The sequence below is a fragment of the Sceloporus occidentalis genome, unplaced genomic scaffold, assembly GCF_023333645.1.
Source record: "Sceloporus occidentalis isolate IW3139 unplaced genomic scaffold, rSceOcc1.0.p SCAF_4, whole genome shotgun sequence".
Classification (NCBI taxonomy): domain Eukaryota; kingdom Metazoa; phylum Chordata; class Lepidosauria; order Squamata; family Phrynosomatidae; genus Sceloporus; species Sceloporus occidentalis.
Genome location: NW_028316984.1, coordinates 21133631 through 21151796, shown reverse-complemented (window position 1 = coordinate 21151796; position 18166 = coordinate 21133631). Strand labels below are relative to the sequence as shown.

Sequence of the window (18166 nt, the reverse complement as noted above, 5' to 3'; positions counted from 1 at the left end):
TCCCGCTGGGGGCGCAATACTCTCTCCTTCTTTCAGAAAAACGTCTTCCGCTGAGAGGAGGAGGAGGAGGGGCGACGCAGCCGCCGTTACTCACTCTCTCGCCTAACGTCCCTTTAACCCTGGCCACGCCCCCTCGCAAGGTAGGCCACGCCCCTCGACCAATCAGGGCGCTGTAGCGGCCGGAGCGGAGTGGAGGCGCCTCCAATGGGAGAGGGCCGGGGAGGGAGAGCAGGCACTATTGTTGATGAAGCAGCGGCGGCGGACGGAGGAGCATCCCTCTCTCTCTCTCTCTCTCGGTGTGGCGCGAGGAGGAGGAGGAGGAGGATTAAAGAAAGGGGGGGCGAGTGTGCCTGAAAAGGGGGCGGGGCCTTGTTTGACCGTTAACGGCAATAATCCCTGGTCTCCTCAAGCCAAATAAAATGTCTTCCCACCCGCCGCCGCCGCCTTCGCGCGTGAGGCCGAGTGGCTCCCCAACCGCCATCGCAGCAGCAGCAGCAGGAGGAGGGACGGCACTAGCAGCGGCGGCGGCGGCGGCGGCGGCTACCTCAGCGGCGGCGACGGCAGCCACCAGCAGCAGCAGCAGCAGCAGCAGCAGCCGCCTCCAGCCCATGAGGGCGACGGTGCCTTTCCAGCTGAAGCAACACGGAAGCCCTACTAGAAGCGGAGGAGGAGGAGGCATTATTCCTCGCCAACCTCCGCCGCCGCCGCCCTCGCCTCGCTCCGCCAGCCCCACGCGCAACGGCGCCCGAGGAGCAGCGCCACCGCCACCGCCGCCGCCCCCGACGAACGGAAGCAGCAGCCCTGCTGTAGCCACCCAGACTCTCATCGCCATCGCCGCCGCAGAGAGCAACAGCGCCGGGCCCCTTCCGGCCTCTCCGCCCCCCCGCAGCAGCCCCCCTCGGCTGCCCTCCTCTCCTTCGGCCCCATCGCCAGCCTCCCCCCCTCCGCCGGACCCCGAGGGCAGCGCCTGCGCCAACAGCAGCAGCAGCAGCCCCAACGCCAACGCCGCCGCCAACGGAGGGGGACGGGTCCGGCATCGGCAGCGGAGGCGCTCCCCGGAGCAAAGCAGGGCCTCCCCGGAGAGGAAGAGCCCCGGCTCCCCCGGGAGCAAAGGTGAGAGGGCCATTGCTAGACCGCTCTTCAGCGCTCCCTAAAGCGGTTGACGATGCTACTTGCCCCCATCAGGCACCTGGTACTCATTATAGGGACCTCAGAAGGATGCCAGGCTGAGTCATAGAACCATAGAGTTGGAAGAGACCCCAAGAAGGGCCACCCAGTCCAAGCCCTTTATTCTGCCATGCAGGAACTCCCCATCAAAGCATCCCCATTGACAGATGGCCACCCAGCCTCTGCTTAAAGACAGCCTCCAAGGAAGGAGACTCCGCCACACAGTCCAGCCTGAGCCCTGGCTGGGATTGAACTCGCAACCTCAGGGTTTGGGAGGGAGGGAGGGAGGGAGTGGCTGCAGTACAGGCATTTAACCCTTGTGCCACCAGGGCACATGACAGAGCTGCTTTTCAGTCACAGGTGGCCCTATGCTGAATCATTGGGGAATGCTTGCCCATAGTAGGGAATCATGGGGGTTTTCTATAGCCTAGTATCACCCAATGTTTCCCTGTGGACAAGTATTCCCCATGATTCCCTATGGGCAAGTGTGGTTTCTCTGTGGGCAAGCGCTGCCATTTGTTTTAGTACATCCCCACAAAGTGGCCCTGAGGGGGAAGAGGAAGGCAAATAACAAAGTGGGGTGTGTGTGTGTGTGTGTGTGTATATATATATATATTGCTTTTTAGCCCAAAATTGGGACACAAAGTGGCTTCTGAATGAAAAGTAACAACAATATGATCAAAAATATAGAAAAGTAGGCATTAAAATGGAATTGGTCCTTGGGTGGAGAGAGCTCTTGTAGCACCTTTGGGACTAAGTGAAAGAAAGAAGCTGGGAGCATGGGCTTTCCTAGAGCAAAGTCTGCTTCCTCAGATTCATTTAGATCTAGCCCTGTATAAGTCTAGAAATGTTAGTCAAAAAATGGACCCCAAAAGTCCCAGGTTGACTTAGCCACAGGTCAGTGCAAGAACTGCACTGTAATTCTTACCAAAAAAGGAAACTATGCCCTTCTCTGAGGAGAGTGGCAAAAGGCCAGAATTTAGCCCAGTGGTCCCCAAACTGTGCTCTTTAAGGGATTTTGGACTTCAGCTCCCAGAATCCTAGACTATTGGGCAACATGGCTGAGGCTTCTGGGAGCTGAAGTCCAAAATCCCTTAAAGAGCACAGTTTGGGGACCACTGCCAACCTAAAAGAAGCACCAGCCACCTCTACTCTCCCCACAACAGTGTCGCTTCTGGCCTTTTTGAATGCTTGGGTGGGGAAAGAGTGGCATATTTGGGCAATAGTTTCTTTTGCTTCATCCTTTAGATCCTTTGTTACATTCCCCTAAATTCTATTCTCGCCTTACTGAGAGGTCATATAAAAATCCATAATGTTGGCCCCAAAACCAACCCTCAAGTTATACGTTAGTCGAGTTTATACGGGTAACCTAGTCGTACAGGATAGAAATGCAACATTAAAAGAATAAAATGCAATGTGAAAGATAAAAGCGCATAGAAACAGTACATGTCCAACAGTTAGGAAGACTAACAGCTATTAAAACAATAAAATATAAAAAGAAGGGAGGGGTCCTCCCAGTTGGATGTGGGGAGGCTGAGGGGTGCCTTTTGTAGGTTTGAAGTGCCGGTGGTCCTCCCAACTCTCGCTCTCCCCTTGGGCCCCGACCCCATTGTTGGGAGGCCAAAGGGGGTCTTTTTGTGTGTGAGGGGGAGAGCGCATGTGTTTTCTTCTCCTATCTTCTTATTTCAACCCTGTGATTTGATCTGCTTCTTCCCCCTTGTCTTTTTCCTTTGTAACTGGAGCACTACTTTTTAAAAAAATCTCCCTTCAGGGAGTCTGTCTTTTGAGGGTCTGCAGCTACCTGAGGATGACGTAAAACGTTATGAAGCAGCACCTGAAAAATTGAAGGGAGGGGAGGAATGAAGGGGGTAAATGAACACGTCTAGACATGTCTGACTCGAATGCAGTTGTACAATGAAGTGGGGTGTAAACATCACAAATTCTAGCGTTCAATTCAAAGAGAGAAGGCTCTGCTGTAGTACTTCAGGAGGGAGGATAGTAATAACCTTCAGTGAGAAGAAAAAACAGATGAAAGGAGGCATAGCACATAAGGAATACCAGAACTCATGTTAGAATTCAGAAACCTGGCCATGTTAGTCTGGAAAATCTGCACCAAGGGATCTTGCAGCACCTTTGAGATCAACTGAAAGAAAGGAGCTGGGAACATGAGCTTTCATAGACTTGAGCCTCCTTCCTCAGAGGCATGGGGTGTAAAGATTATTAGTGCATTCACTCTCAAGAAAGGGAGCTAGAATGCCATTAAACTCTCATTCCTAGGGTCACCAGAGGTCCAAGTCGACTTGACTGCAGTTAACAACAGCAATACTAAGAGATGTATTTATGTATTTTAACCAGCAGTTTTTTAGAATAGAACATTCCTAGGTTTATTAATGTTTCTGTATACTGGAAAACCTCCCAACTAATATCTCTTGCCAGATAAATAATTCTTCAGAATTCTTCATATCTAGTACAGTTGGAGCCCTTGGTATCCACTGGGGTTTGGTTCCAGGATCCCCTGTGGATACCAAAGTCTGTGGATGCTCAAGTCCCATTAAATACAGTGGCATAGCAAAATGGTGCCCCTTATATAAAATAGCAAAATCAAGGTTTGCTTCTTGCAATTCAAGATATTTTTTAAAAAATTTCAAGCCATGGATGTTTGAATCTGTGAATAAAAAAATCAATGGATACGAAGGGCTGGCTATACCGGGAAGTTCTACTGACTCAAATGAGCCATATTTCTATATGTTATATGGGACAGGCACATGGATAAAAATACTTAGTGGAGAATGTTGCTTTGAGTTTTTCTGTTCTCATTTCTGTATCTTGTTAGTTCTAGGATGAAAGTTAGTTCTTTTCAAAATAGGACTGGGCTTTTGCAGGTGCATGGATATGACTTGAATCCGAATTGCAAGGAAGCAATAACATCCCCCCAAAATAAATACTACATAAACTTAACTGAGTAGCCTTCGATGCAGTCAGTCAACAGAAGTGTGAGCAGAATGGTGCTCCAACGCGTTTATTCAATGGAGATACATAATGCAAAGGGGTCAGAGACAACAATAATAGTGCCCCCTGGGAAATGCTGTTGGCCCCTAGATAATTTACAAATGCATATCTAAGCTGTCCACTATTTGAGGAGACCTTTAATGCTAAGAAGAGGCAGCATGTTGTCATAACAGTGATATGGCAAAGTCTTGAATTTTGTGTAACTAGTGTTACTGCTTATATCTTACATTATATTATTGTTTTGTTTTTAACTTCTGGTAAGTATCAAGTACTGCCAGTCAGTTTCTGCAAATTATAGGAGAGTTTGCCGCTTACCCCTGCACTGTGCCATAATTTTTTAAACAGGCAAGCAGGCTGCTGAAATGTTGCAAGACCCTATTACTTTTTGATTTATTTACAAGGCAGTGTAGTCAAACAAACCCTAGTATGAAAGCACATGAAGGCCCTCCATCCCAACTGCCTTGGCCCTGGAGGGAGAGAGAAGGAGAGGCAGGTACAGCGCCACCATGCCTGAGCCCAGGAGCAGATGAAACCCCCGCAAATGTGGAGGGCCTACTCTGTATACACGCACACACACGTGACTCATATATATAAAAAGGAACCATCCCCTTCTCTTGAGTGAAATAGTGAAAGGTGAGAGCTTAATCTGACCTCTTCTACTCTCTCTACCATGGGGTGCCATTTCTAGTTTTTTTGAAAAGCCTGGGTGGGAAAATAGCAGTTGCAGTGCTTCCCCTCAAAGGACTTCTGAGAGCATAGAGGGGGTCACTGCTTCCTTTACATTCCTCTGGGGCAGTTTAAGTTCTTGTCTTTCTCTGCTCTACTCAGAGGAGGGATGGTTCCTTTTTGGATAATACTGTACCTTAACTCTTGCCTTTACAATTTTGACACATGCATGATTTCTTAGCTCCACCCATGCCTGGTTGCCTGCCACCCACACCACACTGCCACATTTACCATTGTTCCCTCTTCATCCATCCACCCTTTAAGGTGAGCACAAACAGTTATGCCTGTTGGAATGTTGTATGTTCTTTGGCATAATGTTCCTTTGCTGTGTCCCTTACATCATTTGTTACATGCCTGTGAGTTTTACCCTCATATCAGAATCCATAATTTTGGCCCCCAAACCTGCCTTGACTTGTCAGTAGCAAAATAATAAAGAGCCTTTTGTCTATAGTTTTTGTGCTATGTGGCCGTGTTCTGGAAGAGCCACATAACCCGAAAAACCCACAAAAAACTGTGGATGCCAGCCGTTAAAGCCTTTGACTTTAACTTTTTGGTCTGTTGTCTGGCTATTTCATTTGAAAGTGGAAACCCAGAAATATTAACTTTTCTATATCTATACTGACATGTGCAAAGCAGGTTATAGATTTTTATAAAGTTAATTAAAAGGAAGAAAACATCATTTGAAGCAGCAGTTTAAGGGTTTAAGGTACTACTAGAGGGGAAATAGTTTGAAGATTAAGCAGTTTTTCTGAAGCAATGGGACCTGAATGGGAGAGTAGCTGGAAATATGTGAATTATTCCAAGCTCTTTGAATATAGAGCAGATTACAAATGTAAATAGTTCTTCTATTTAAGTGTGTAATATGAAATATTTTTGCCCTTCTGTGCATTTGTTTGATTAAGTAGTGCTAGCCCATTTCTTCTAGGCTGCTTGTCTGCAGTAGATGTTGCCTGGAATGTAAAGAAGCAAGACAAACTATTAGTGTAGGCCACTCTGATGGAAAAATAATATTTTTACTAATAGCAAGAGGGCATGAGTATAATAGCAAAAAGGCACTACAGCAAGAACACACTGGTATTTGATGGAAGAAACACAGCCACCATGGTGTAGCGGATTGAGCATTGGAATATGACTCTGGGGAATAGGGATCAAACCTCTGCTCAGCCATTGAAACCCACTATGTGACCTTGCCTCAGAGGAGAGGCACTATCAAAACCTCCTTGAACAAATCTTGCCAAGAATAATAAATAAATTTATAAATAAAAAAATAAGAAAACCCTGTGATAGACTTGCCTTTGAGTCACCATAACAACTACTACTACTGATGGAAGGAACTAGGAAAGGTCTGGTTAGGGAATGCAATACAAAGGATTTCTTCTCTGACCATGAAGTAGGCAAAGAAATTTGGTTTTGTTTGTATGTGGTAACCACCTACTGACTTCAGGGTTCCTCAGTTACTGGTTATTGAATCTGTTAACACCTGTATGTGTGGCTATGTAGATTGAATTCTGTTTGTGCAGTCTATCAAAGCAAGAGCTTGATTCTGGAAATCTTGCTGTTAATTGGAATGGGTTCATTGGTTACTGAAAAGCAACTCAGGAAGGCTGGAGACCCTTCTGATCTCAGGCAGGTTGTAGAGCTTTTTATTGATGAAGCTCAGTGTTTGGATTCAAGCCAAAAACAGACCATTCATAGTAAAACATGATCTGCCCAACTGAGCTGAAATACAAGACTGCCCATGTTTTCCTACTGTTAAGAAATTAGTCCAGAAGAATATCCCAGTTGGATCCAATTGAAGGCTTACCTAACACAGCATCCTGTTATCCAGTGGCCAAGCAGATTCCTCTGGAAAACCCACAAACAGAATATGGTATAGAGGCAACATCCATCTCTTTGTTTTTCAGCAGCTGCAGTTTGGAAGCATGTTGGGTCTGATCCTGGTAGTAGTACTTTATCATGATTAGTGGTTATACTGCTACTACTACTGTCATTTTATTTATAAAGTACTGTCTTTAAACTTAATCAGAATAGGTTTTAAGTCCTTATCTCTAAGGGGCTTACAATCTAAAATATAGAAAAATGTGGTAGAGGGACAGGTAAAAAGTGGAAGAGTATGTGACTATTTCATTTGATTGCACTTTGGTTTAAGACTAGTAAAATGTTAGGTTTCTGGAATATCTGAATTTTGAAAAAATTAATGGTGGTTACATGTTGTTATTCTGAGAGGCAGTTCCAAGGACAGCAAAAAAGAAAAGGCAACAGTTGTTTCAGGAAGTAGGAGACCTTTGAACGGCTGACACTGGTAGAGGTGTATAAACAGAAGTGACAGAGAATGATGGGTTGGAACATACACATAAAGGGATTGAATATAGACAAGAAGACTGAAGAATCTGTAGAGAGACTGCTGTCACATGGACAACATGATGAGAAATATGGATAATGTTGTTAGGAGATACCTGGATGGATATGAGTGAACAAAGACCAGAGAGAAGATAATGGTAGTTAAAGCAAGAGATGATCAGGACATGGATAATTTTTGGCAAAGGTACAGAGGGGAGGCCATTATTCATCCATTAATTGTTGAATCCCCCTTAAAACTGTCTAAATTGGTAGCTAATTACACTGTGTGAAGAAGCACTTTCTTATTTTCCAAATCTCCCATCCATCAGCTTTCTAGTTTTTCAGTGCCATTCACATTTACTTTTTCTTGTGTTTTTCGCTACATGGAACTCCCAGTGCTGTAGCCTTTCTTCATTGGAGAATAGCTCCCCTCCTTTTTTTTTTTTAACTGCCCACTCTTTCCAGCTCTACAATATCCTTTTTGGGATGTCCACATTTTAGAGTCAGAAAAGAACACTGAAAATGTAGTTTGCTGAAGAAATCATTGTTATAATAATCTGTTTTACTGCACTCTGCTATTCCAAAATGTTTTTTGAACCAGGATAATAAACAAAGATTTTTGAAACGAGAAGACAATGTGCTGCCTTAAAATGAATCATAATGGAAATATAAAATGAGAGAAGAGTTGAACAAATCATTTATGAATGATAGCAAGAACAACATCTACCTAAAATGCAGTTTAGCATTTATTTATTAAAGTATCTTTAGAATATTCAGTCAACTGGTGTTGGCCTAAATATGGGGAATTAGGAAACATACTTAATTGTTCTTGTTTGTTTTGACTCTGTAGCAGTTTCCTTACTGCATTTTCTGAACTTCCCTCCATATTTGAAAAATATCTTCATAAATGCATATTCATTAAAACAAGATGTTAGGTCATGCAGGCATTTGGCTACACTTATTTCTTGCTAACTAATGGTAAATATTTCATGGTTGTTTTTTTAAAGTGATAATCTTTTGGACAGAAAAGGCAGACATTTAAAGGAAAAGAAACACGACTCATGCTTATCATAGAATTGTAGAGTTCGAAAAGACCACAAGGGCAATCCAGTCCAACCTCATTCTGCCATGCAGGAAATCCCAGTCAAAGCATCCCCGACAGATGGCCATCCAGCCTCTGTTTAAAGACTTCCAGGGAAGGAGACTACACTACACTCCGAGGAAGGAGTGCATTCCACTGTCAAACAGCCCTTACTGTCAGGAAGTTCCTCCTAATGTTGAGGTGGAATCTGTTTTCCTATCACTTGCATCCATTGCTCCGGGTCCTAGTCTCTGGAGAAGCAGAAAACAAGCTTGTTCCCTCCTCAATATGACATCCCTTCAAGTATTTAAACAGCGCTATCATATCACCTCTTAACCTTCTCTTCTCCAAGCTAAACATCCCCAGATCCCTAAGTTGTTCCTCATAGGGCATGGTTTCCAGACCCTTCACCATTTAATCGCCCTCCTTTGGACACGCTTCACTTTGGACACGCTCCAAATGTTAAGAGATTAATGTGTATTGTAGTTCCTCAGTACATATGAATAAGCAGAGAAATGGTTTGTTATCTTACCTGGGCTGACTCTTACACCTTCCTGTGAAAACTCTTTTTGCAATTCTGTCCCATTAGGCATGGGTGTTGCTGAGCATATCAGGGCATGTGTGCTGAAACTTTTGAGCTGTTCCTGCTGGAGTCATTGCAGATAAAAGAACCTATCTATAAACAATGAGGAGGGAAGTACAGTGGACCATGGGGGTTTGGCTCCAGGATCTCCCATGGGTATCACAATCCATGGATACTTAAATCCCATTAAATACAATGGTGTCGTAAAATGGTGTGCTTTATATAAAATGGCAAAATCAAGGTTTGCATTTTGGAATTTATATTCCATGCCATTGTAGTTAATGGGACTTGAGCATCCACAGATTTTGGTATACAGTTGTCCCTCCCTTTTCACGACTTAAGAGTCTGTGGTCTTGCCCTTTGCAGGAGGGACAAAATGGCAGCGTGCACACCATTATTTTCAGTGGGACTCAAATATTTGCAAGTCGCCATGTTTGTGGGGTGGTGGTGTCCAGAATGGATTCCCTGTGAATTGGAAGGGGCTACTGTATATGGGGTGTCCTGGAACCAAATTTCAGTGGATACCAAGGGGCCACTATATCATGCTGGCTCATACCCAGAGGCACTGTTATTTTGACTTAACTTTTATAATTTAAATTCTAGTAATTTTGAATTTACATATATAAATAAGCACATGCAAATGTTAGGCAAACTACTGATCTAGATACATAGTTCCTGGTGACTGAAAATATATTGTATGTATTTGCCTAACTAGCTTCTGTTTCCAGACACTAATACATTCTAATTTCTGGTTACCTTCCTATTGTGTATTCTAGCGCTAATCTAAATAGATAACTAGTGGGTTTCCTGCCTGTTTCTTCAAGGAATTAAAGTTCTGCCATCCAGATTGCCAGTTGTGGGAAAGGAGGTATTTCTTGCAGATGGAGGACCATAAGTCTGAGACCAGCAAGTTTCTTTTTATTTTTCTTCTTCTAGTGTGTGTTTCTGCATTCAGTGGGAAAAGTTGCCTATTTTTGTTGTTGTTGTTAATTGGAGATGTTGGCTATCCGAAAACGTTCTATGGGGTTCTAGAGGTACCTAGAGATTGAGTTGGTAGTGGTGTTAAGAGTGTGTGATAGGATATTGATGGTAAAGTGAGGAAGGCAAGGCATCTTTGGGCCATTCTTTATGTCAGCCATCTCTTTCCTGGCAAGACCATAAATTGCTGTTGATCAACACCAGGCCAGTACAGAGGAGACCAGATGTCTTGGTCTGTTACTAAAACCTGACTACAAACCCACAAACATAAATTGCTGCTTTACGTTAGCCATGAGTCCATCTAGCTCAGCACTGCCTATAGTGGTTGGCTTTCCAGGGTTTCAGACATAAGTCTGCCCTGCTTCTATATGGAAAGCTCAGAGATTAAACATGAGGCCATTTATTTGTTTATTTTTGTCCTTTTCTTCAGCCAAAAAAGGCTCCCATAGTGGCTTTCAAAAGAGGAGTGCTTAGTCGGTCTCTGCCTTTAGGCTTAACAATCTCAGTGGGTAGGAAGAAGAAAAAAAACAGGATGTGGTGATTGAATTTCTTTGCCCATATATGTGTACCTATTCTGGAATTGATTATACTCAGGTTTGCATTGTGTTCTCCATGTGGGCTGGGATTTTTTTTCTTGACCTATTCCTATTCTTCACTTCTTTTGTTTCTTTTCAGTTTCTGCTTTCTGCTCATAAATCTTCTATCTCCTTCCCCAGCATAAGAAAAGTGGTTCCTGAACAATCCTTCATATGGCATTTGCCCAGGGGGGTGGGGGTGGGGGTGGTGGCACCACTGACAACTGGGAAATGGCAGTGCCAGTGGCCATGATAACCAAGGGACATTTCTATGTGAAATGTCCTCTGCTGCTGCATAATGGCTCAAAGTTCATATAGATATCCAGATCTTTCCTTGCTGCGTATTCTTGGGATTATGCTGCAGCTGCCCAGACTCAATGGGCAGAACAGTGATTTCTGTGATATGTTGGGATTCTTCCTCCCTTACCAAGTACCTATTTACCTATCCTTGCATGTCTGTGTTTACTTGCCACATACCCTCCCTGCCCATTATGTTCTGAGGATTTGTACCTGCCATAAGAAGCCCCAACTCAAGATTACATAGCTTCCATAATAACCTCATAATAGTCCCGTTTGGACCACCACTTTGCGGAAACATCGAGACAGGGACATCAACCCTTCTTCCATAATTTAGCAGGAGAGACCTTGGGTGAGAGTCAGAGTCTTGGAATAACATCAGTCACAGTGAATGTGTGGGTTAAACATCTTACGAGACTATTTTGCAATCCCTGGATGAGAGTCATGGGCTACAGAATCATTAGTCTTTGGGAAGTATAGGGAAGCTGGTATGTTACCAGTGTTTGTTCATAATTACATGTTTGTGTGAAGAAGGACCTCCCTGAATCCAGAAGTATATAAGAACTACTGCCTGATTGCAAATATCACATTTTGGGGAAAGGTCTTTGAACATTTGATGGTATTCCTGGAGGAAACAGATTATCTGGGCCTATTTCAGTCTGGTTTCAGGCCACAGTATGACACTGAAATGGTCTTGGTTACTCTGACTGATGACCTATTTTGGGGGAAAGCTGGGGGAGTGCTACCCTGTTGATCTTCCTGGACCTCTCTGCAGCTTTTGATATGGACACCTTGGTTTCTTTTTTTTTAAAATAAAGTGCGTCACAACAAAAAAACAGAGTCCAACATGTAAAAAAAACCACATATACATACATAGTAACAACCTAACAAAAAAAAAACCCTGAGACAACTAAACTACCTTCGACATGTTACATTCAACATTGTGATTAAGCCAGTTGATTTTCTTAAAAAACATTTAACATAAAACAGTCCTTCCTATTACTTGGATTCTTCTTGACTCCAGTCGTGTTTCATCTAATTGTTAATCTAAGCGTTAACTTTGCACTTGTATTGTTTATAATACGATAAGTCATACAAGGATGCAAACTGCACACTATGATATATTTCAGTAAAACTGATCTTAGACAAAGTAAATTGATCATAGCTTTGTTCAAATACATATTCTAGACCTTCTCTTTGCTCAGACTGTGTGAGTAAAAAGTACTTGGTTTTTCTCTTTTCCCATATTTTTATACAGTATCTTACGTTATGCTTCTACAAAGTTGTGAAACCTTGCCATCTCATTTTCAACCAATCAAAAACTGGTTTCCACTCTTTTTTGGCACATTCCTCCATTCTTCCTAATTTCCCGCTTGTTATTACATCAAGTTCCGCTGTCTCATAAACTTTATTCAACCACTCGTCCATACTAGGTGTCGTGTTAGTCTTCCACTGTCTGGCATATACAATTCTGGCACAGGAAAGTAAATGAAACACTAATCTACCATGGTTTCTCCTTGTTTTGTTGTCCAACATTCCTAATAATATTATTTCTGAGCAGAATGCTAATTGTATCTTTAATTCTTTTGTTATTATGTTATATATTTCTATCCAGAATTTTTTTACTACCTTGCATTCCCACCACATGTGGAAATATGAACCGGGATTATGGGAACATTTCCAGCAGTTTGGTTGAGACTTTTTGTACATAAAGGATAGCTTTTGAGGTGAGAGGTGCCATCTGTAGATCATTTTATAAGTGTTCTCTTTTAGATCTTGGTTAATTGTTTATTTTAGATTTCTTCCCCATATCCCTTCCCATTTTTCATATTCAATATCATGTCCAACATGCTGAGCCCACCTCACCATACTATCCTTTATTGTTTTTTTTCCCGTATCCCATTTCAGTAGAAGTTTGTAATATTTAGAGATCAGTTTATCTTTTCCTTTTCCTATTATCTTTTCCCATTCCGTCTTTTCTTTGTGGATACCGTCTAACTTTTTATCTATTTGAAATCTTTCCCTTATTTGTCTGTACAGGTACCAGTGACATTCTTTATTTTCTCTTTTGAGTTCTTCCTGTGTTTTGCTCTCTAATTCTCCATGGTTATTTTTGGTAAAAGTTGATGTTGTGTGCTTAGGTTTTAAAGGCGTATTCATTTCAGCAGACAAGTAAAAAGGCTAATCAGTGACTGCTCTGGCTGATACTAAATGTATACTAAAATGCATAATGTATACCGTATTATGTTTTATTTAACAACAACTGTAGTACAGTCAAAGGTCACAGCAAAATTACGCTATACATATAGTACATAAAATAAGTGTAACAAAATGAAAGCTGAACATATCATTCCATAGAGTTACTATATTTCTCATCTAAACAAGAATTAATTTCAGCTCTTTGAAAACATACTACTGCAATTGGTTTGCAGCACCAAAAGTGCTGCTCTACTAATTTTTAGTTTTACATTCACCATAAACATCTTTTTTGTGTGTCAGATCAGTATACAATAAGATAATTATTACAAAACACTAGCATAAATTTATTTAGAATACCACAAATAAAGTACTAAATTTATTTAAAGTATGTGATCTGAACTGAGCTTGTCCTTTCACAGGAAATTTGACTTTAGGCTGTTCTAAGGTTACTTCATTTCAGATACCTGTTGTCAGTAAGGTTGGAATAGGAATTCTTTGCTGATTTACTGCAAGTGACTCTGATTTATGGGTCACTCCCAAATCACCTGCCAGGCTTTTCTTTGAATGGCTGGAGATTTGTGTCTTGTGGGCTGCCCTAACTCAGGGCCCTCCAGATGTTTGTAATACAAGTTGTATCAGCCACAAGTAGCATAGTCATGGTAAGGAACTGTGAGAATTATAACCTGGAACATCTGGAAGGCACCAACTTGGAAAAGTCTGGTCTAGGCTGAAAGGCTGCTTCTGGGGGGTGTGTGTCAGAGCTTTCTGGCCAGAAGACCTCTGGTGCCATCAATCAAAAGACATTGTGAAACTGTTCTGTCTTTTCCCCTTTGATAAATTTTCTTGTGGAAAGAAAAAAGGGGAAATTAAAAGGGGTTATGAGAGGAAAGGGAAATTCTGTGAATGAAGCAAGCATGATAGAAGATTTACTGGAAGCAAACTGTGTGTTTGAGTAGATAAGCCTGTTTGGGGAGTTCTGATTGAAAAACAACTGGTCCTCACTTCCTAACACACATTTAGAAAGAAATAAGCAAAGATGGCTACCACTGGTGTGACCTGAGAAAGTATTATATGTAAATGCTAACGTGCTGCATTTTTGTCTTGCCTTGTTGCAGTGTGGTGGAAGTGACTACATCTTTATGGAAGCTGTAATCCTTGAAGGTTTTAGTGTAAATAGTATACTTTGGCTACGTGCAACCTCAAGCTTTTATAAAATCAGCCCCTTTCATCAGAAGCATGTGAAAGGTGGTTGTTGGCATCAGTTTTGAAATTAGATTAAATCTAAGTTGGGAAAGTGTACCCAGGAGCTTCTTGTGGCTCAGCTGGGCTTTCCTCAAGTCCTTGCGCCCCAAAATTTGGAGGGGTTGGAGGCTGTCCCTAATTGGCCCAACATGAGCTACAGTTGTCACTGCTGCTGGACATCCATTAGAATCAGGCGTTGGAAACATCCTGCCTCCCCGCTCCCATGATGTTGGATTGCAGCTCGCAACAGCCCCTAAGTAATAAAGTCAATGGTGAGGAATACTGGAAGTTGCAGTCCAGAGGCACCTGAAGGTTCTTGAGCATAAAACCCATTGGGTGACCTTGTTCAAATCACACACTATCAGCATAAGAGGATAGCAATGTCAAACTTCTTTTAAAGAAACTTGCCAAGAAAACCCTATTGCCATAAGTTTAAAAAATGCCTTGGAAGCACACAACAACATTAGCAAGCTGCTTTGTCTATTCTGTTTGGACTTCTTGTGTGTTGACACATTAAACCGTCTAACATGTTTTGAGGGAACTGAAGACTTTTCTAGATTGTTGCCTGCAAAGTGGTGATGGTGGTGGTGGCGCGATGCATGCAAGGAAAGATAACATCTGTTATCTGATTAGGGCTAGCTGAATTCTCTGAATGGCATGGAGAAGCAATCCATGTACTGATTGTGGAGCAGTAGGATTTCAGTTCTGCTTACCAGATGGCAAGCATTGTAGCCTAGGCACTATGGAAAAACACCCATTCCTGTTGTGTACATAGTAGTAGAACAAAAGCGTTAGATACTCACATTAACAGAGACATAGATATGCCAGTGAGTTTGGAATATTTCCACAGAGTAAAACCGATCCTTCATACTCAGTTCTGTAAATTGTGAATTCACAGTTTCAAGTGAGTGCCACAATACTCTTTGCTGTTCTTTAGAATTAGTTAAAAATTGACCAGTCTACTTTCTCTAATGGTTTTTAACTGCCTTGCCTTCCTGATTTTATGTGACTGGCAACTGGAATCATGGCTTTCTCTATGCTGCCATCCTTTCTGCAGAGATTTTCCTTTTGACAGGCTTTTGGAAAAATTGGCTAGTAAGATGCATCAGTGTTTTCAGCCTCTTTGTTTAATTTGTGTTCATTCATAAGTCTTCCTAGTCTGTTTCTGCATTAAACTGTAGGTGTGTTTTTATAGTAACTGTACAAAAATGTGCATGCATCTAATGGAAAAATAATACATTTTTGTTCATTTTAAGCCAAAAACTGTACCATAGAATTCAGAGAAGGATGGCATTTGAAGGATAACTGTTCTCGTGGCACATTAGTTTAGGACATTTGAATTGTCTTGCCCGAAGGAGACAAAAAGAAATCCTACCCCATTTACACTTGTCAGTATGATCAGTGTTGCTGATGGGTTTTTATGTGTTTTAGTTTCAAATAGTCTTGAAAACAAGTCCATAGAAATGACCATTCTGTTTGCCTATTGACCCATATATACTTGTCATTTGCAGCTAGAAAGCTCCCTTTTCATGATTCTCACAAACACTGAGCAAAGATCTTTATTAAACCTTATATTTGCTATGTGTGTGGTTTATGAGCTTTTAAAGAATGTCTTAAGGTGTAGAATGATGGGATATATATATATTTTTAAGTTAAGTCATACTATTTGCTAAGAGTACATATTTCTTCATTCATACAGTAGCTAAATGAAATTTGATGTATTGAACTTTGTGCAGTTTTACTACAAAGAGATTAGTTGAGTTGTAAAATAGCTATTTCAGAATTGAAGATTCTGGAACGCAACATTAGTCACTCTGCTTTATAATTTTCTAACTAAGTTCTTTTCTACTACACAATACACATACACACATATTAATCTTTATTGTAGGTGAGTACTGTCTCTTGACAATTGCAATTATTAAAATTAAGTGCTGTTGTCCTTATTAGAGTACCAATGACTTGATTATCCTATGAGAGGAAGACTTAAAGCTGCAGAATCAACATACTTTTGTAACCACTGCCTTAGTGTAATTGGGTCTAATAAAATACGACATTACTGAAATACCACTATTGTTCATCAGCCCAGCTGTTGTAACTGCTATCTTGAAGCAAGTGCATCTCTTGTTATGTAGGTCACATCATGTGAAGCTAGCAGCTGAGCAGTTGTGGGAAAGGGGGTGGGTGGACTGACAGGAGGGAAAATGACAATGAAAATACTATGTGATTTGTGTTGTTGATTTTTAAAATAAAGTATTCACAAATAGCTTAGGAAGCTAGATGAGTAAACATATTGGATGGATTTAGAAATAATAAAATGGTTTAAAATAGCATTAAAGTTTATTGTGAGATTAATAGCAGCTGGTGTATGCAGGCTAGTACAGTTAATTGTTTTATGTGCATTTTTTAGCATCAACCCAATAAATGCATGCATTTATCTGCAAATAAGAGAACATAAGTCATATGAAGCATAATTACAATGGCTTATTATTACCTCAGGGTGGTGTATAAAAGATTAATTAAAATGACTTGTACATTTTAAAATAATAATTGTCAGTTTGGTGGCAACATGATACAGCTATGGGACAAGTCTTGTGTCCTTAACAGAGCTGTGTTTTGTGTGTGTGCATGCATGATGTGTGTGATAAATTCAACATTGGCTTCATATAAATAATGAGAAGCAGAGCAATTTGATGAAAGGAGGTAAAGTTAAATCCTGTGGTGTGTATTGACTGAGCTATCTGGACAAAGAGTTTTATCTATGGTGGTGTTTTCTTGGTGACCAGCTGACTGTTTCTGTTCATGAATAGATGTGGTGATATTCATGCCATTATAATTGGTACTTTACCAGACAACTGAAATAATACTGATTTTTATTTTAAAATTCTAAAATATTTTTCACTGATGTTAAGGAATATAAAAGCAGTATATTAGGAACACTTTCAGTATGTGGATAAATAGCTACATGGGTTATTAGTGTTCAAGGGCTTAACAGAAATAAGTGGACCTCAGAATTGGACAGATGTTTTTGTGAGATCTTGAATCAAAGCACTTTAGACCCCAGTATATAATATTTCCAAAATTCCTAATTAAAACAGTAGACCAGTTTGCAGGTTAGTGACATCTTTTGAAAAGCAGAATTGCATATTTATTGTTTGATATAACCATTAAAAATAATGAGTGCAAACAGTCTTTATGCCACATAGCAGGGCATCAGCATACCATGGTCCCTCCATATTTGCTGGAGTTAGAAGCGAAGGACCCCCGTGAAGGTGGAAATGCCGGAAATAAAAAAAAAAGAAGAAATGCCAGAAATTAAAAAAAAGAAATGCTGGAAATAAAAAAAAAACACTATTTTTTTTTTTTTACCTAAGAGCACACCTCTCTAGGAATCTCCAGGTCCTTCAGTGTAACTCTATGGTCAACCTCTGCTAGGGGTTGATCACAGAATCATGCCAGAGAACTGTTTTCTCTAGGAATTTCTAAGTTTTCCAGCACAACTCTGTGGCCAGCTTCCCGTGGAATTGCACTGGAGAACTTGGAGATTTCCAGAGAGAACATTAATTGAAAGCACAAATAATCAAATCCACAAAAGTCAGAACCTCAGATATGGAGGGCCAGCCATACTTTGCATTGTATTCAAACTGCAATAAATTAAAATGGCTGATTGTTTATCATGTATGATAAAAATGAAATAGATTTTTATCACACATTCTGTTTAGAAGAAATAAGTCTCAGGACTTGCGGTGAACCAAATTATATGCCACTAAATGCAAGAAAGCTATTAGGGATGGGTCATTATATGAAAGGGGTTGCATGACTTAATCCTTGGATTTGCATATGACAGAATATATAGAGATGGCATCTGTTGTTCTCATTCTTGTTTAGCAGATGAAACCAAGTTAAACATAATCTCTGTCCCATCTGTGTAATGGCTGATGTTACCAGTGAGCATATGAAGTATCATTCTCC

At 41.2% G+C, this 18166-nt stretch overlaps 1 protein-coding gene across 2 annotated transcripts in view; it reads left to right on the top strand.

Moving 5' to 3' along the window:
- The first annotated feature begins 356 nt into the window (after positions 1-356).
- The window catches only part of LOC149313584 (protein FAM117B-like), a 37322-nt gene continuing 19512 nt past the window's right edge, over positions 357-18166 (top strand). For both annotated transcript variants that reach the window (XM_089519381.1, XM_089519380.1), the window contains exon 1: positions 357-1113. In XM_089519381.1, the coding sequence (XP_089375507.1) occupies positions 420-1113 (694 nt within the window). In that variant the 5' untranslated portion in view covers positions 357-419. The remainder of the gene's footprint in view (positions 1114-18166) is intronic.